Below are 19923 nucleotides of genomic sequence, written 5' to 3' on the forward strand. Positions count from 1 at the left end.
AATGGAAGAGCAAATGCAAGGCTGCCTTTCCTGGTATATATCACCATCTAGTGAGGTTTCAAGTAGTATTCAATGAGGCGTCTCCATTGAAAGTTCTTAATATATACACAGGATAAAGTGTGCATTAATGCTGCAAATCCGTCCTTGTATCTAAGCTAAGTTAGACAGAACAGAGCTAGTTTCTGTTAATTATTGAAAGCTAATACGTTATCTCAACATATTCGCTTTCAACATAACGTGTTAATTTAAATATGAGGCTCTGGTGATTGACAGGTTGATCTTACCTGTGTGACCATAATGAACGACTCCCTAATTGGTCTCAAAAAAAAAAACAAACCCTTAGATTATGAGTTTACCGCTCACTCACCTGGCGTGATGGTAGTTGATACGGGAGTGCTCTCCATATCATCCTTAACAGTAACAACACTGATGTTGTATTCCACTCCTGGACTGAGGTTCTCCAGGGTGCAGGAGTTCTGCCCGCCCTCCACGAACTCTTCCACACTGTTTCCTTGCTGCCCATTGGTGGGAGTGCAGGTAACTTTGTAGCCAGTGATGTCTAAGATGGAGAGAGTCGGAGAAAGAAAAGCAGAAGGAAGGTTTAAAGAGTTGCTTAGAAAGTTAGAAGCCGCTCACAAGAACTGACTTAATTCTTGTATTTCGTGCACATCTGGGTCTGAAGGTGTGTGTGTGTGTACCTGGTGAACTGGCCCCGTTCCATTGGACTACGAGCTCTCCAGTGCCTGGGTTAGACTCCAGGTTAAGATCAGTGGGAGGAGACAGAGCTGAAGATGAACAAGAACAAGACAAGTCAGAGGAGGAAAAATAAAGCAAGCAATAACAGGGGAAAAAAGCCAAGAACAAAAGGTGCGAGAGTCGATATCTATTAGTTTATTCTCACGTGTGACAACGCGGCGTGTGACTGGTGTTCCCTGCTCATGGCCGTCTACCACTGGCTGGACGCTGTAGGTGTACTCCACCCCCGGAGTCAGGCCGGAAACGTAAATACTCCCCGAGTCAGAGGTCACGTCTCTCGGGGCTTCTCCGCCCTGGCTGGGTCGTACTGTCAGCTGAAAAGATGAATGCACACAGAGTCAGGCAGAGACAGGGACCGCGGATACAGGAGGTAAAGGTCGGAGGTCAATGTTTTCCCAAGAACATGGAAGCCAGCAGAAAATTCTCATCTCTGGTGTGACATATTCTGACCAATCAGATGTACAGCATCCCTGAGGTCTGTGGTTCCGCTGTTATCTAACTCCATGGGGCCGACGCTAAACCAAGAATAACAGGAATGGACTTTCCACAGCATGCGGAAGGAAGTACATATAAAGGCAGTCACACAACCCAGTTGTTGAGAAGGACAGAACGGGAGAATGATATGTGTTTGCAGTGAGTGTACCTTGTATCCAATGTGGGGAACTGGAGTCCAGGAGATTACGATGGAGGTGTCGGTCACGTCAGTGCTGAAATGAGGAGCGTTGCCCATTGGTGGAGCTGCAAGCACACAGAGAGTAAACGTGTCATCAGTTTTTGTTTTGATTTTTCCACTCAACAATGTCCATAATGTCCTCTAGTCATCCTCAGTGATCGATCTTGATTTATATTAATTTATTTACTAATTTCAAAAATTTTGGGATTAAAATAAGCTGATCATTGCCGATATGTTCCCTTATGAATATCAGCGTTTTACATGTGCATTGAATATCTCCACATTTCCACATGTTAAAGTTACATTTTCACATTTGAATAAAAAAAGTCACACGTGTAAACAAAAGTTCTACGTGTAATCATGTGAAATCTTCTTCTTCACACGCCAATTTTCCCACGTTTTCACATGTCAACAAAAATTTGACCATTCGAAAATAAAAAAAAATATGTCACGAAGGATGTATGAGATCGGCTTTTTTCACATGTGAATTAGAATTTCCACTAGTGGGAACAATTGTTCAGAATAATAAACCAAACAAATATTCTATTCTGAATTACAAGATCACACACACTTTACACGCTGCTTGGCGTTCGGTTGTGCGTGCATGAAACACTCACTGGTGGTGAACACAGCCGTCTCTCCGTCGCTCAGCGTGTTATCTTGCTCTGCGTGAAGCGTGGCCGTGTACTCTGTGTAAGGCTTCAGGTTGAGGAGGGTGTACTGAGTGAGGCGGGAGGGCAGGCGCAGCTGCTTGGGGGTCGAGCCCTCGACGGTGAGGAAGAGCCGGTAGCCGGTGATTTTGGCCCGGGGGGCAAACCACATCATCACAGCGCTGTCTTCAGTCACGTTGGTGAAGTGGATATCTGTCGGAGCGTCGGGCTCTAGAAAGAGAGACGTCGGTAAACATGGTTAGATATGAGCAGTTAATAAAATGAAGGTTCTGACAGCCATATTTTTAGCTCATTATGTTAAAATCCCGTATCATTTTCCCAAGCACAAGGCTCTAAATTGCTAAACTGCTTCCGACACAGCAGCTAGTTTTACTGTAGAATGAAAATCAACTTGTACAATCTGATTCTTCTGTTTAGTCACACTGTCATCTGTCGCACTCACTTGTAGTTTGCTCCCCAATAAGCGGCAAGCTCTCCTCTCCATCGTGAATGCTGTAGATGTTGAAGCGGTAAAGCGTTCCAGGCTCCAGGTCTGACACTTCAACGTAGGAGTTTTCAATGACAGGAAGAGTCACCTCCTTCTGCGGAGCACCGGACTCGTCAACGGGGACGGCGGTGACCCGGTAGCCTGAGATGTCGCCGGCTGGGCCGGACCAGGTCAGGACAATTTTTTTATCAGAAATCTCGTAGAACTGCAGGTCTGTGGGAGAGGAAACTTCATCTGTGGGCAGGAAAAAAAATCCACAAGTTAGCATAAAAAGTTCTCAATCTTTATTAAGTTGAATAACATTTGGTTTAAATGAATCCCAGAGGATTCACAGGAACATTGCTTTGACAGAACCACAAGCATTAAACAGCAGATAGATGTCCACATGTGGTGTCCTATTCATTCCAAAGAAAGCTGCTCCCTCAGTGCGTGTGGGTACCCATGATGCATGTGTGCATTAATGTCTTTCCCCCTCTCAGGCTGCAGGAAACACGCTTCTGAGAAGATTCATATCAGTGCTGATTTAGGCTAAATTCCAACTCTGAGTGACGTCCGTTCTCTCATTGAATAACTGGAATAACTCTTGTGCAGCTGTTGGAAATAAAGTCGAATGCGTGGAGAAACAGGTCATTTACGAGGGAACTGCTTGCAACAATGATAAGTGTAAGCTCAGACAAGAGGAGGTTGTTAAGATGCTGCAAGGATAGAAGTCACACTTTTAGTCCTTTGCCGTTAGACAGATAAGTTTATGGCTTTTTATAACCTGAAAAACAGACGTTAAAATGGGAACTCATCTGCTAAACAAGGTAATGTTTGGGGGAAATTAAATTCAAATGCATCTCGAGATAATTCCATGACATCATGGCTGTGTATTTTATCTTTCAGCGGATTTAAAACCTAATTTAAAAATAAAGCCTTTGATACGTCATTGAATACCTCTGCAGAAGAACAACACTATAATTTTATGCGTTTATGTTGCGTATCATCAAAACGTGCGTAATCACATCAAGTGTGCAACCAGGTTAACAGAGTTCGTGCAAACAAAGCGCCGAAACCATCACACTGCTTCATATTTTGGACAGACTGGACGACAGAGCACACACAAATGTCTTTGATTAGGAGTAAAGAGACGGAAAGAGTGCAATGAAAAACACAAAAAAGCCTAGTTGGAACGGTTAGGCAAGAAATAAGACATAAAGATGGAGAGAGAAAAAGGTAATGAGTAAACAGAGCTGTCTGGGCTGCGCATCAACCTTTTGTCAAGTGTGTATCTGATGATTATTTGATAATATATCGCCTGACCGGAGCAATAAACAACCGATCCAGTGGCGGGTGCAGCTCGAATGTAGGGGGGGGGGGTTTCTTGTCCGTCCAAAGATGGCAGAAGCGCACTCTCAACTAGGTCACAAGTCTTTATTCCATCACACAAACACACACACACACACACACACACACACTGCACTCCAGCATCTGCTAAACTGGCCCAACATCACGTTCGACCTGGCAGCCCGAAAAGGTTTTACAAAACTCCAGTCGGGCTCTCAGACTGAGAGTGCAACAGCTGTGAACTCAATGACTTCACTTTCCACTGGCAGCCTCCTCGCTTCTAGTGTTGAGAATTGAAAACGTCTACATAGATCATTAAGTAGGCCGCGGGATGACTTGCAGGTTGATTGTGGGGGATGCCCTCATGACGAGAGCAATAAGTACAATTCAGACGAACGCAGAGCAGAGCGTGTTGGCGCACGATCAAATGGTGACATTCAAGGGGTTGAAATAAACCGGAGAAGCAGATTTTTGGTCACGGCACACCGACTCGTGGCGCCAAAGGAAACAAGGGACAGACGTTCCCATTGCGCATATATGTCTGCACTTTAAAAGCTATCCAGATATTATGAAAATGTTTAGAACTTGTGGATTACCTGGCAGTGGATCTCCAGAGGTGTTGACCTGTAAGAAGATGGGCTCACTCTCCAGCGTGTCCTCCACAGCGTAGATACTGACGTTGTACATCCTCCCAGGTCGGAGGTCACTCAGAGTCACAGATGTGGCCGTGTCGGGGAGATTCAGCTCCGTGCTTTCACCCTCCACTGACGGCGTGTAGACGACGCGATAGCCTGCGCAGGTGAGGAGACGGCGGAGGTTCAAAACGGGAGCGTAACGGTGATTAGAATTTGGTTGTGAGTGAATACATTGTCATAACAAACCGGTGATGGGAGCCAGCGGTTTATCCCAGCTGATCACAATGGAAGAATCTCCGACCTCCTCCACTTCGTGCTCAGCGGGAGCATCAGGCGCTGTGGAAGAAAAAAGGAGTGAGAGTGTGAGATGGAAAATCAAAACGGCAGCTTTTTTTTTTTTTTTTTTTCTTCTTTTACAGGATCACTTGATTTGTAGTTACTGGCACATGTTCATTAGACAGCTTGCTCTACTTTTGGTGCCTTAAATGAGAACGTGGAGGACGATCAGAGAAGACAGATGGTAAAATCAAAATGAAGGAAAGTGTGTGTGTGTGTGCCCACTCACCGGTGGTCTGTGAAGTGGTGAGAATGAGGTTGTCCTCTCCAGTATCTGTGACCTCATAGACGTTCACAGTGTACTTCCTCCCAGGTAGAAGCTCAGCAATGTTCACCGAGGTAGTCGTTCGTGGCAAGTCTGATAAGAAAAGAAAAAAAACTGTAATAACACATCGGATTTCATAGATCTTAACATTTTAAGAGCTAACTGAAGGCTTTTTAAAAAGGGACAGTTCACCCCTAAATCCAAAATACATGTATACATCTAGATTGCTTGGTGCAAGCTGGTGAGTTTTGGAAATATTGGCCGACTCTTGGATATAATGGAACTAGATGGCACTTGGCTTGTGGTGCTCAATGCAACAGTGGTTCCTCTTTCCCAAAAACTATGCCTTGATTACTTAAAATAATCCCATGAACATCTTGTGATCTGCTTCATGTCGGATCTACACGACCGCCAGCTGTATCACTGAACCCTTTTGTCCATGAGTAGATGCAGGCTTCCCTCTGCGCAGTGACACAGTTGGCGGGTGAAGAAAATAGTTCCCACATGAAGCTGCTCACAACAAGGTCTGTGGATTATCTTCAGTGTCTGGGTCGTGATTTCTTCTCTTCCGTCGATTTCTCCAAAAGGCTGCAACTCGCACCAAAACAGCGTTCATCGCTAAGTAGCACTGCAGGTAAGAGATTTGGAGGTGAACTGTACTTTGGACTACCGAACAAAATAAATAGAACTGTCACATTTTGCAAATTACGTCAAATTGCAATGCACCACTCCCGCGCCTGAACCCTCGTTTTGTATACGTGGACATCTGCACTTACCTAGCACCATGGGTTGTCCAGCGCCCTGTCCCTGCTCGTTGAGCTCGTACTCTACTCTGAAACCAGAAACCGTGTCGGAGGCGGAGACCCAGGAGATGACAAAGCTGCTGGAGGTAATTTCGGTCACCGACTCCGAGGTGTCGACCACAGGCGGAGGCTGGGTGGTCTCGCCTTGTGAAGTAGCCACTGCAGGAGAAACAGAGATGGAAAATTTGAAAAAAGAGAAAAAAAGAGTTGGCTTCCCGCTGCGTATGAAGTCAGAGCTGGCAGCAGCTGACCAGGACAATCTGAGAGGGAGCTTTTTAAGCTGCAGTGAGGAATTCCTGGTTTAGAGAAGCACAAAACAATTACAATTTCATGACGCTGCAAGCACTTCTTGCTTCAGTATCATCTTTTGAATCTTTTATACTCGGCACAGTTGGATAGAAGTAAAAAGGTAGCCATGCATGGAAATAGGAGCCAAATAAAACAGCTTCCTTCATATCAATACTGTTGGTTAATTGATAGAACCCACAACTCACATGATCCATAATTGGTGGTAAAATCGAAGCGTGTGAGCTCTTGGCGTCCGAACCGCAGCACGCTGATTAGCTGACCCTCGTATGTGATGCCTGGCTTCAGGCCGGAGATGGTGTAGGAGTTAAGATGTCCAGGAATCATCACCTCTCTCCACGCGTTCTGGGTGTTTTTCTGTAAAATGTGATGGAGAATGTTAGAAAAAGAGAGATGCGAGCGTGTTTTGAAGGCTAGCGTGCAGATCAGGAGGTGAATGTCAGACTCACCACTCTCCACTTGAGGATGTACCGGGTGATGTGAGCAGACTGCGGGGCGTTCCACTGGATGGGGTGGGAGTTGGGCTGGTTTCCGGTTTCCGTTATGATCACCTGGACAGGACGGTTACCGCCTGAGAGAAGGAGAAGAAAGACAGAGGGTGAAGAAGTGACTCATAAAATCATCATAATGCGTCACTGTGCGCACATGTTGAAGGATAAAGGGGCGTTTTCAGTGTACTCAATATCAAATATCATTGTCAGTCTTTAGCTTTGACCATCAGACATTAAATTTCAAAAATGCAACAGGGCGTATCAGCGAGTGTGCAGCAGCACTTTCCTGAACAGAACACAGACAGAGGGAGGAAAAAGTGTCACGTCCCTGCGAGATTCCAGCCCAGATTTCAACAGCTGGAGGGGAGAAAACTCTAACTCGACTGTCTCTGCTCTTTAACCCCTCTCAGACTTCAACACGTTTTCTAGCCATTCAGTTCTCAAAAGATGGATTTACAGGAACACTGCTTTTAATTGCCTCCACCAAGGAGGTTATGTTCTAATCTGTGTCCGTTTGCTGGTGGTTGGTTGGTTTGTCAGTAGAATTACACAAACACTACTTAATTAATTTCCATTAAACTTGGTTTAGTAGTTTTAATAGTTTTGTACGATGGGTCTCGTCCCAGAATCAATCCCATGAGCGTTTGGTGTGGATCCAGATGACTCCTGGACGGTTCCAGGAATCTCTAACATTGTGAGATTGGAATAATGCATGGACCTCGACTGTGTTGCCATTCCAGTTCTTTGATAATCTCTCCTTAAAATGCCCCTTTTTCCAACCGCCTCATTAGATGACCAGAAAACATCATGAAACTCACAAGTATTTTCAGAATAGCTTGGATTCATTTTTGGAGCTGAACAGATGATGGTAAAGATGTTGGATCGAATCTTGAGGGAGAACAATTTTAACCAAATACAAAAAAAAAAAACACATGTAAAATACTTGTCTGGTCTCATGTTTGCATCAGACAAAAGAAGATGAGGGTGTTTTAAAGCATCACCGGAGGAGGAAAGGATGCTGTAAGAACAAAAAAATGTTGGAAGCGATGAATGGAATTTCTTTCCGTTCTACGAACATGACTTTTGATGCTGAACTGAACTCTTCAAGTCTTGCTACACGCTGCAGTACAACATGTACCAGCTGTCCCACATTTATCCGCGACCGTTGGATTCTTTGGAAAACCTCCAACTTGTGCATTGTGTCGTTACCACATCTGACAGCACACTGGATAAACTCCGGTTATTGCAAAAAGAGGCTTAAGTATACCCATTTATCAGTCAGCGCGTGCAATATTACAAGTTGAATATCAAAAGGCTTAGCAGGTAAGTAGATACGTAAGAAGACAAACAACCTCGGCAGGAGCTCAAAATTGCAGTATCTCTACAGCTTCGGAAATGAAGAAAGGGTATCAAGTCATCTTTAACGCAAACAGAAGTCATGTGGCGAGCAGACTCCTGACATGAGCTGCGCTGATAGAAACTGGTAGCTTCTATAAAGAACTGAGGTTTTCTAACCGCTTTTCCAAATAGCAAAACCTGTAATCTGAGTTTCTGAGCAAGTGGCTCGGTTAACCAGAAGTTGCAAGCAGATACACAAACCTCAAAAACAATCTGGGACCAATTACTGCCTATTACAGACCCACAGGCCACTGGCGAGGGTAAGGGTTACATCGAATCAGATGTGGGACGTGCACAAAAAGCGGATGCACACTTGTAGCGGATATGCTGCACGTACATACATACACGCACGCACGGCGCGCACACACACACGTGCTTCTTCACATCCCCCCCTTTTACTTTGTACGCATAGTCACAACATCTCATGCTGGATACAGACGGATGCACAGTAGCATGGTGGCGATAAGAACCACAGTAAAGGGGAGTAACGCTGAGTCATCCGAACAATAAGAAAAAAGCCCCAAAAGATTAACTCTGCCCGAGACGAGGAGCGATAAAACGCAGACGGCAGAAAAGAAAACAGCACTTTGTTAGAAGATCTTATCTAATGTGGGGATAAATCTCAGACTTGTGAAAACCCTAAAAAAAAAAAGAGAAAACCCTCCCCTGGGTTTTCCATTTTTACCTTTTATGGTGTTTTACCCAGTAAGCCAACTGCTTGGAGTCTGGATTTGCCTCTTGCTGCCCTTAAATCTTTGCATGCTGTATTTTGTATGCTTAGACACACACACACACACACACACACACACACACACACACAGTTCACAGCTGGTTGCCATTACAGCCACTTACGGGGAAATACTGCCCTACATTTTGTGTCTCTCATCAACCTGCTCCACGCACAGAGCGAACGAGTAGCAGTACAAATGTTCCTTTACGTAAGACCCGTCCAACCTGACGTTCCATTATCACGGCGTCACAGCTTCAATTGGAGCTATATTGACAGGTATTCATGCATGATGTCGCCGATTTTAAATGGTTTCCTCTTAAAAATAGCAACAAACGTACCACAGAAGCCGAATCCTACTGTGCATGTGATCCCAATTTTTTCAACCAAGAATGACGGGCGGAAATGGGAACAACATTACAAGCTGTTTTATTCAGGGAAAGCAAGAAACTAAGGAGAGCTGCAGGGAAACTCTTTACAACTGAACTGGGGTTGTATTTAATCCTGAGAAATGGGAAAGTCCAGACAGAAAACTGCCTGAAGTTTTGAACAAATTGCAAACTGGGTAGAACAACCTGGTCATTTGTAAACACAAAGGAGGCAGGATGTTAACAAGTGAACAACAGAGCCTTGCAAAGGGACATAGACCTGTGCAGGACAGAGCTTAAAGTCAAGACAAAACCCTGAGAAAAGTCACGAATGAGGTAACCTGACTATCATGGCTACACAATCCTCTGCAGCGAAGCATGAAATTCTTCGAGATGGTCCTTTCTAAAGGCTTCGACTCTAAGACACGAGATTAACCTTTAATTGATTGCTTAAATCCACAAAATTGAAAACTGTTGTTAAATTGGGCTTTTTAGGGTGTGCATTTTGGTAGGGGTGTGTGTGTCGGGTTTGGAGGGAGGGGGGGTGTATACACACACGTGTGGTGTGGTGTTTCGTACAGCTGTGGCAACAGAACAGGGGATGTACCACATCAGCAACAACAAAGGCTCATAGTGGGGGGTGAATCTGTAAAAGAGGAACTCACACCCCCTCCCGTTTCTGCCTGTTTCACATCAAAGTCAAGGGCCTCGTTCTGGAGGTGACTTGAACAAACATTTTGCTGCTGTGAACATTTTGTCCAGTCATTAAGCCGGCACTACAGCAGTTTTAATACGGTCATTTACCTTGGTAATTTTGTTAAACCCACAAATGCTTCATCAACTCACTGTCACAGATGTCAGTTTGCACTTTCTGGAGAAGCTTCTATTGGACAAAATAAAGAAAAATGCCTAATTCTGGATGATCTTCCAACTTGAATGCGAATAAAGAATGAATAAATACCTGTTAACTCAAGCTCCCCTATCAAACTGATCCAAATATCATGTTAAAACCTGACATTCTGATCACAACGTCAAACAAACAAAGAATCGTACCAGGGTAGGACTGCTGGGGCTCGCAGCTGAGTTCTCCAATCCCGTTGCCGTAGCAGTAGCACTTGTACATGATTCCATGGATGACTTTATCCCAAGACTCTCCGATCTGATAGAAGGCTCTCGTCTCCGGCTCCTGGCACTGGTCTGGAGGGCAGAGTCGCATAAAACCGGGTGATGCAACAGGGAACATCGACCAGCGTAACTGCTGTTCCGCTCAACAATCATTCTTTAGAGTTTGTTGACCCAACCACATAAACACAGTACACAATATAGCTTTTGTGCAGCTTGCGTACGGATTACTCTCTTGTCTCAGAGCAGCGGGAAACTCACCGATGGCATCACACTTCCAGCGGCCACGTCCCTGTCCAAAGCAGGTGCAGTTCATCGAGTAGCCTTCCTCGTGTTGTTTGGTGAAGGTCTGGTTCACCTCATAGGTCACACCGTCCACGATACACTGGTCTGCAGTGGGCACACAAACACAAGGATATAAAGATGTCTTTTCACATCTGCTCCTCTGTGTGTCTGTGTGTGTGACGCAGGTGCAACCCAAGCCCCATAAAAAGCAGGTGTGCAGGCTCATTCTTCACCCTTTCCGCAGGTGAGTGATTAAATCACACGTGACCTTTCACCTCTTCACTCAGAGAAGACTAATTATTACCACACACGGAGGAAGACAGGGTGATTGGGAGCAGGGTTTCGTGTTATTCTGTCTAACATACGCACCTTTAAGCTGAGAGTAAGCGACACAGCTCCATTCTCCGCGGCCATTGCCGACGCAGGTACATCTCATCATGTGGCCCAGGACATCGTGGCGTTTGTCCCACTGATCTCCCACGCGGTACATCACCCCGTCGTTGGTTGTACAGACCTCTTCGTGAGCTAGAACACACAGGACAAAGCCAGTTAATCGAAACCCTAATATGTTAGTTTAATGCAGCTGAAACGCTAAATTAATTCGCCGAGAGAAAACCTGGAACAAAACCTGCAGGATGTCAGCCGAAAGCACCAAAGCAAACAAAATAATCAGACGCACAGGCATGCATCCAAGACACATCATTACCAGTGCATTAACAGCCTTGAGATAAAAACACAAGCGCACTATAATGAACGATCCCCCCCCCCCCAGAGGTCGCTGATTCTACCCTACAATTACCGCACAAGGCCGTAGAGGATATAACCACCGCAGAACACCTGTGCCCATCGGAAAAGAGGATTTTCCAGGATTAAAAATATCCAGAAAACAGCTGTCCTGTGTCGTTAGGTGCATGAATGACTGTGTGTGTTCACCATATGTTTCTCCGCTAATTAAAAGACTGAGTAGTTTTTATCGGGAAAGAAGGAAAGTTTGTGAAGGTGGGTCGACAGGCAGAGACCTGCACCTGTGTGCATACGTGGAAGGGAAAGAAAGTGCTTCTGCAACTTTCTCTACAGTGAGACCATGTTTCCTCGCTGCGTGCCTGCTGTCATTATATCAGGAGGAAGTGGTTGAACATGTGTTAGCGCTGATTCGAGGCTGTCTTGTTAGTGTTGACCTGTGGAGCTAAAGGGCAGATCCGCTGTCTTGAAGCCTGGTCTGGACGTTAATATGCCAGGTTGAGTAAAGATTCCTTGGATTTGGTTTGGTGGGTGTGTACTGAAGCTTTGGCGGGGGCAGAAATGCAGAGCCTGGAGCTTTTTAGCACAAAGTATGTCAAGTACCTGGGCGGTGGTTTGGGGCCTGGGGCTCAGGCTAATTAAGGCATTTGAATGATGAGAGCAAGGCTACCCTATGGCTTCAGCTTAAAAAAGGTGCCTGATTTATTTTATTAGAATGAAGTTCAAGCTGATATTCCTCAAAGCAGAAGGGTTATCCAAGGTCTGTATTGTGTTTGGCCTCAACTCAACCTTCTTTTCAAAAAGGACCTACAATCAATCTACATTTTTCTTTCTTTGAAACCGATCCACCAACCAACACGAAATCACTAGTTTGATGAGACTGAAAGATACATTTTCAAACTTAAGTAGCTGTTTGGACATTGCAGCCCACATCCACAGCCAAGAGAGCTACAATAATCTCATCCAGGCAAAACAGATTCATAACTACCCGAAAGTTTGTCAGGAGACCGACAGGAGATGCAGAGGAAAAAGATTTAGTGACAACATTTTGGGTTTTTTCTTGGTGCAAATTGGGAACTCCGCCCCTGATTTCGATCTACGAGCAATTTCGGACATAGTTTCGAGCGTTTGCTGAGGTGGAAAGAAAACAGTGGATCTAATCAAGTTAAACGGTGCAGTTTGCCTAATGGAGCGGTGCGTTGGATGCGGGCTCACAGCTGGACACCGCTGCCCTATCATCCCCGAGAAAACACGTAGCAGACACCGTGTTTTCTGGAGGAGGAGAAAGGGCTCCAGACTGTTACTGCCCTTTAAATGGCACCATTAACATCTCAAGTACCGTGTTTGTTTTGACAATCCCTGTGAAGTCATTAATGTCAATATCAAAGACCCCCTGCTGCTCCGCCTGCTGGACCGAGTTCAGCACAGACAACCCGCTCCGACGCTGGCTGAAGGGCATGAAGGCCGTAACGTCCCTCTTTAAATCTTGACACGGTCTTTGAACAACAGGGTGTTGGCCCAAAGGTGGGTCGCGGGAATCAAGTAAGCATATGAAGAAAATCCTCGGCTCTCAGCTCTTGCTGTGCGCTCGTGATTAAAAAAAGAGGTTACTCCTCAAGGCCGTCTGCAGGAGCATCTGCCAGCTTTAACTCGGCCCCGCTGCGCGCAGATGTTTAAACAAGTTTCAAGTGTTTTAAACTTCTTTAAAGAATCGCCTATCTGTCTTTCACGCGCCATAAAACACAAAAGATAAACTCTCACGAGATGAAATAAATCCAGCGCTCTATTAATCTTACAGTACAAACACTGCTTTATCTCGGATGCGTCCCGTAGATGTGTACCGTCCACGTTTTACAGCCGGCTGCCAAACAGATTATTCCTGCTTCTACTCTGAAGTCCACTTTGATGTAGGCGGCAGTAAGAAGGATTTCTGTTTAAATTAGAGATACCATTTCTCCCTCTTTGCACATATTAATTCATAATGTCACCACAACGGACTGGTGCTTAGATCTTATGCACAATAAATCCAAGCAGTGTCTTGGACAAACCTCAGGCTTCACCTACAATTAAATCTAATACATTGCAGCACACATTATCTCTGATACCTAAATAAGTTCATCTGGATTTTGAGCTCCTCGTTTAACGACATGTTGGCATCATCATTACCATTAGTGCAGTGTCACTGACCCCCTATTGTTTTACTGGCCTCAGCCTCTTTTGTTATGGAGACCTAACTAACACCCACACAGCACATTTGTTACAAGGCAACAGAGACTTCAATGCGAATTCGGCAGCGCTATAAATAAGAAGGTGTGAGAACTGTAAATTAGATCTCGTCTGCGTCATCAGACCGGACTCCTTTCTAACATCACGCTGATAATGGCGCTTATGTAAATTTAAAAGGGCTAACATCTTTTCATTGTCAGAGACTGCTCCTAATGAAAAGGCCATGTTAGCCCTTTGATTCAGAGCGGGGCGGAGGTACGCTGTCGTTAACAACTGGGAGGGACATCGCAATTAGCCGTGCTAATCACGTTAGTGGCCCCCGTGGCTGGCAAACCTTCTGAGCTGACCCGCAACCGGCCATTGAGCCAGGCTGTTCACAGTAACGCAAATAAGCACGTGTAATTCACATTATTTCAGCTAAAAATGACTGTTCTGGTAACCGTAAAGTGAAGAGATGAACCATTTCAACAAGTGTGACATTTGGTTGTTATATGATCCCAGCTGTCTAATTGTCCATGTCTCGCAAACATGTGATCTGTGAAAAGGCCGAGACACGCACACACACAATAAATAAAGCTGCATAACTCCTTTCAGTAGCACAAAACACACCAAGCCCCAACATCTGTGGTTATTTTGTCACATCACACACACACACAGACACACACAGACTTACCAGCCATGGGGCAGAACCCGAAGCGATGCTCGTCATCATAGTTCGTCGTAGTGCCGCACCATTTCATGCCGTCTCTACGTCCCTCTGCAGTGCAGTCAGTGTAGTTTCGGCCATTGTAGAGGAAGGGGAACTGGCATAGAGCGCCGTTAGAATTACCGCCGCGTGTTGCCACCATTACTGTTAAAGGAAAAAACACCCAATGTTGGTCTCTCTGAACAGCAGAACGACACATTCCACTCCTCTTCAAAAGTCAGAGTTGAATGTACAGTTGTGTTAAAGCCGGTGCGTGCACAGCATATCAATCAAACAACAAGCCAAGAGCTTCCAACAGTCATTAAATTAGCCACAGCTGCGGCCATTTCCTCATCTGCTCACCATTCTTCTCTGTGCAGAAAGAATACTTCTGGTCCGCCTCGAAGTCGGAGGAGGTGGAGCACCAGAGCTGTCCGTCGCTGCGTCCATCAGAGATGCAGGAGTGGTACGTCTTCCCCTTGTAGACAAAGGGAAACACGCAGGGCTGACCACCTGAGTTGCCGCCGTAGACTGGAGCTGGTCCATCTGTGTGAAGACGAAACCCCACATGAACTTGTTGCATTCAAATGATTCTGCGTTCAATGACTTTGAACTCTGATGCTGTGAATTTGTAACGACGAGACAACATCTCTCACCCCACTGTTCACAGCTGACTCCATTGCCGAGGCAGGTACAGATCATCTGCTTGGTCCCCTGGTTCTTAATCCAGCGCTGGCCGATGAAGTACGACAGGCCCGCTTCTGTCCGACAGGGTCCCTCCTGGGCGAGCTCGGGCACGGTTTCGGGCTGGTAGACGGCAGGCTGGATGTTGGTGATCACACGGGAGCCGGTGCCTGAAATGTAGCGATGGATTCAGGTCAGGGGAGCAAATTACTGACGATATAATGGAGCTGAAACAACAAGGTAGGCCGTCCGATGACTTCTGCTTTGGCAGCAAACGGCACGGGGTCAGCAAAATAAAACTTTCCATGAGTTTTTTTTTACTGTCCCTGTGTCACGGTGAGCATATGTTTCTGTCTCACACCCAATAATCACTCCGAACCACATCTCTCCCGCTAACTCTCCCCATGTGTCGTCTCTTCCCTTCTTCATATCCCCCCGTCGCCGCGCTTCTCTCTTTTCTCATGAGGTCATGATCACGAGTTGCAAGAGACGTCTTTCTCACTTCAACACTTGGACACTTGGCGCTTCTTATCTCTCCCTACTCTCAGCATCTGTCTCTGGTATACATTCTTCTCTCCACACAGAGGGCAGGAGGGAGGATGGGGGGGGAAAAAAAAGGGGGACAGGGGGGTATTATCATTTCTCACCCAGGCTAGTGGTGTGAAGTGAAGCATGTCGCTCGCACTTCCACTCCCCTCGGCCGTTGCCTGTGCATAGACACTGGAGCAGGTGGCCTTGGGCGTCCGTTTTGGTCCAGGTGTCTCCGATGCGGTAGGAGGACAAGGTTTCCTGGTCGTTACAGCGATCTAGGAGAGAAACGAAAACCGTGAGTTACAAGATGTGACATGCTGAAATGTTAATGTTAAGGTCTGTGACTCCGCGGGGACCGACTCCTCCTGGCCACCAGCTGTTTCCCTGTTTGAGCTGCGTTGACAACTCGCCGAACACAAGCACGCTAACAGTTTACTGATCACCTCCGCTGCAGAATTGCACAAGGCCACCCTGAAAGTCTTGCATGTGACACGACAGGGGGAAAACATTCATTTCTATCCGTGACATCAGCCAACATCATTAAGGATGCGAGTAACGGCTCTAATTGGAAACACAACCGGTAAACATTTCCTCCACAGCCTGTTAAAAATCCGCCAACAAATCGCAAGCTGCCCTCTCTGCCTTTCAGCTCTGAGAGGATATCTGCGTGACATTCGACACAGCAGTGTCTCAGCAGAAAGTTATTCATTTGTTTGTTTACGTGGCTTTTAATTAACCAGTATTTCCCGTCTGTATTTGAACAAGTACACCACAATTGGATCTTTCAGATACTTTCTCTGGAAGTTGGATTATTCAAAGTGATGCTATTTCATCCTATTCTGCTTTTTCTGTCTTTTTTTTTTTCAATGTTCTTTTGCATGTTGAAGTCCTTGAAAGTTAATAAGTCTTGAAAGGTCAAAGTCTGCAACAGAAGCTCGTCTTTCCCACAGAAAACCCTGGTCCTCAAACGCCTCGCCAGTAGTCCTGCCTTTAATTAAAAACTTCACGCTACATCATAGTCACATATTTGCATAACTTGTGCCTGGTGGCCAGTTTGGCACATAAAAATGAATCAAGCACAGCTGCTCTGTTGCTGTTAGTGGTGCAGGGTCGGGCGTGTGTGAGTTGACCAATCAGAGCACACTGGGGGTCCTTAAAGAGACAGGAGCTAAAACAGAGCGTTTCAGAGAGCCAGTATGAGAAAACTGATCTGTTTTTTGAGCACTAAAGCATGTAAACCTATTCCAGTAATGACCCAAAATAAAATATGAGCCTAAAAATAAACACGATTTGTCTCCTTTCTTAAAAAAACATGGGAGGGGAATATAAGGAAAGGAATAACGGGCTTCTTACTTCTGGAGGTGCATGTGATGCGTCCACTTCCCTCTCCCATACAGGTGCAGTCCACCACCATCCAGCCCTGATACGGCTTCTCCCAGGTCTCCCCGACAACGTAGGATGTCCCCGCCGTGTTGTCATAGCAACGCTCAGCTGCAGAAAAAAAAAGAAAGACACATAGTACTTTACTAATCACACCTGTTTTATCTGATAATCCAACATCCCAAACTTTTCTGGAAAGCTATCAAAGGATTCAGACAGTTTTTTTCCCGACCAGGTGAATGCTGTCATCCGTGAGTCAGCGGCTGGCTGTGAATGACTCACCGACAGGTTTGCAGGTCCACTCTCCTTTGCCGTTACCCAGACAGACACACTCCAACATGTAGCCTCCCGTCTCGTGGGGTCTCCTCCAGGTGTCACCGATCTTATATGAAGCCCCGCCCTCGTGACAGCGGTCTGGGGGTAGGCAGAGGGAAAAGAGGAGATTTTAAAGGAGTAATATGTAAAGAAACACACACACACACTCTCAGACGTTTCTCTCATTATCTAACCGCCGAGCTAACTGCTAACAGCTGCACAGAACCAGTCGCTTATCAGCCGCGGAGAATGTGGAGCTGGCATCAGTCTGGGAAACACAGGAACACATGAGCTCGGATGTGCGGTCTGAGGTTGGATCAGTTCATTAAAAAAAACTTACTGCCAATGGTGCAGCTGATCTTTCCCCGCCCGGACCCGATGCAGGTACAGTCCCAGATCATGCCGTCCTTGGGTCTCTCGTAGGTTTGCCCCACAGTGTAGGACTGCTGGTTGATCTTATCAAAGCACTTTTCCTCTGCTGCAGGGAGAAGACAACGCAAGAAGGTTTGTATTGTGTAAGTGTTTCATTTTAACCAGGGGGAAATGAAGGCGGTTGGACGCGATGAGCTCCTACCATCGGGTTTGCTGTTGCACTTGATGCCACCGACGCCGTTGCAGGTACACACCAGAATGCTGCCCAGGTAAGGCCGTTCCCACTGGTCGTTAACGGCATAGTAGCGGCCATTTTCTTCACAACCATCTAGAAGAGAGAAAAAATAAGGGATGAGGACGCGGGAGGGAGGGCGGGGGGGAACACAGCTGATGAGACTAGAATCAGACAGCAGGAGGTCAAAAAAACAGCAGCACCTCCCTTTTTGCTGAAACACCAAAAACACATAGTGTGGGGAAAATGTGACAGAGAGAGAAAAAACAAACTCCACCCACACACACACACACACAAACTATACCTGCTTACCATGCCCTTTTTTTTTTAAAGTGGAAACACAAATGCAACCACTGGAAAAATGATCCAGCTCTGACCGTGGCATATAAAAAAAAAAAACAGACAAAAGCTTGTTTCAAAACTAAAATAAGCAAACACTGAACTGGAATAAACATCCCATTGTGTGTCAGGACTTCACCCATGTCTGTGAAGTTGATCTGAACGTGTTAACTTGGCTTCAACCCCCCTTCCAAAAAAAAAAGCTTGAGCAGTAAATCAGCTGCACACAGTGGAGAATAATATCCACTTTTACTCTCTCTCTCTCTCTCCCCCACCAGGCATGCTCTTTGTTCACATCCCATGACTTCACATGCCAGCAACATCTTCTCTTTTTCTTTCTTTTTTTTTTTTTCTCTCCCCATGTCTAAAATTGAAGCCAAGTGTCTTTTGCATTTCTTTCCTTCTCTTCTCCCTGAAGCTTTGATCCCTCGGTCTCCACACATGGGTGAAGTTGAGGATAACAGGAAAAAAAAGGGTTAATCCAGTAGCTCCCAAGATTAACAGAGAGATTACAGATGTCTGTGGCTTTTATCACCCTAATGCACGAGAAATTACCTTAACTATGGTCATCCCAATTGTTTAAATCGCAGAAAACACATAGGAGACTACAGGGACACGATCTGACCAGATGTGTCCTGTTAGATTTGACATATTTCTCTTCATCACATCAAGTAAAAATTAAGAAATGAAGTGCAACATCATCCTTCCTACCCTCTGCTGTCCTCCAGGTGACCTCTGCTGGCCCCATACAGTGAACTGAAACTTGTGACTAATAACTTTGAGTACAAAAAAATAAAAATAAATAAACTCACCCTGAGAAACTGAGGAGGCGTGATGCTGCTGCGACTGTCGCCGGCCCCTGTGCGTCCCTCTGGGCATGCAGTTCACCGCGCTCCCGATGCAGAGCGCAACCAGCACCCTGGCTATGGTGCTGCCGGTCATTTTTTTATGTTTTTTTTAAAAAGGAAAAACAAGCCGCACACTTCAGTTGTTGCAGAATGTGGTCACAGGTGCGCAAAGGAGACGGAGAGAACTTTCCAGTGCACTTCGTATATTCTTGTGCCGCGCTCCAAGTCCCAGTCCAGCCCGCACCGATCAGTCCGCTCCCTCTCCAGTGCGCGGCCCCAGTGTGCAGGTTACCAGGCTGTGGGAGTGATTTATCTGGGCATGGCTTACATTCAGCCCGGACGAGGAGGAGGAGGAGGAGGAGGGAGGTCCAACAAAAAGAGAGACCCGACTACCCACGCAGCCTGCAGCACGTTGAAGTGAGGCAGACACACTTTTTCTTTTTTTGTTTCTTGCGCAAATTTCAGCTCATAAACTTCTCCTTCTGACTGGTTTCTGTTTTACTGTGAGGTGAGACAGCCGGTCGTTTTCAAGAGTGCCTCGGTTTGTCTCCATGCGACCTGCAACACGGAGGTAAACAAACTTAGACGAGTATCTGTGAACTCATGATGATGCCGAGGAACACAAAGGAGCGATGTTTGGTCCTGACCCCAGCCCATCCGATCAGTTTAAGCCTTTGGGGCGTTTTACAGTAGTCGATTAATCATTTAGCCAACAAACCCCAAATCACGTTGGTCTTTTAATCATGCAAATATATCAAACATTTTCCATGCAGCCCTTCTCTCTTGTGAAATCATGAAATATCGCCCAGGTGGACAAGAAAATCCACCACTAGATATGAAACATATAATCTTACTGTTGCTTAACTCACTTGTCCATCAACCATCCACCAAAAATGATGTCTGAAGAGTCCCATGTGTGCT

The 19923-nt window shown here is 45.8% G+C and overlaps 1 protein-coding gene across 1 annotated transcript in view; it reads right to left on the reverse strand.

Annotated features, from left to right (window-relative positions):
- The window catches only part of fn1a (fibronectin 1a), a 29449-nt gene extending 10155 nt beyond the window's left edge, over window positions 1-19294 (reverse strand). The window contains exons 1-24 of the mRNA XM_030428599.1: window positions 18967-19294; window positions 17786-17911; window positions 17552-17689; window positions 17179-17310; window positions 16870-17007; window positions 15633-15791; window positions 14958-15155; window positions 14665-14847; window positions 14290-14466; window positions 11019-11174; window positions 10626-10754; window positions 10296-10439; window positions 6708-6829; window positions 6447-6615; window positions 5926-6111; window positions 5114-5242; window positions 4795-4884; window positions 4510-4704; window positions 2543-2821; window positions 2047-2310; window positions 1400-1494; window positions 902-1070; window positions 699-785; window positions 368-559 (exon numbers count right to left, since the gene is read on the reverse strand). Of these exons, the coding sequence (XP_030284459.1) occupies window positions 368-559; window positions 699-785; window positions 902-1070; window positions 1400-1494; window positions 2047-2310; window positions 2543-2821; window positions 4510-4704; window positions 4795-4884; window positions 5114-5242; window positions 5926-6111; window positions 6447-6615; window positions 6708-6829; window positions 10296-10439; window positions 10626-10754; window positions 11019-11174; window positions 14290-14466; window positions 14665-14847; window positions 14958-15155; window positions 15633-15791; window positions 16870-17007; window positions 17179-17310; window positions 17552-17689; window positions 17786-17911; window positions 18967-19096 (3787 nt within the window). The 5' untranslated portion in view covers window positions 19097-19294. The remainder of the gene's footprint in view (window positions 1-367; window positions 560-698; window positions 786-901; window positions 1071-1399; window positions 1495-2046; window positions 2311-2542; window positions 2822-4509; window positions 4705-4794; window positions 4885-5113; window positions 5243-5925; window positions 6112-6446; window positions 6616-6707; window positions 6830-10295; window positions 10440-10625; window positions 10755-11018; window positions 11175-14289; window positions 14467-14664; window positions 14848-14957; window positions 15156-15632; window positions 15792-16869; window positions 17008-17178; window positions 17311-17551; window positions 17690-17785; window positions 17912-18966) is intronic.
- Between the last annotated feature and the right edge of the window lie 629 nt (window positions 19295-19923).

Source organism: Sparus aurata, chromosome 9 (assembly GCF_900880675.1).
Source record: "Sparus aurata chromosome 9, fSpaAur1.1, whole genome shotgun sequence".
Lineage (NCBI taxonomy): Eukaryota > Metazoa > Chordata > Actinopteri > Spariformes > Sparidae > Sparus > Sparus aurata.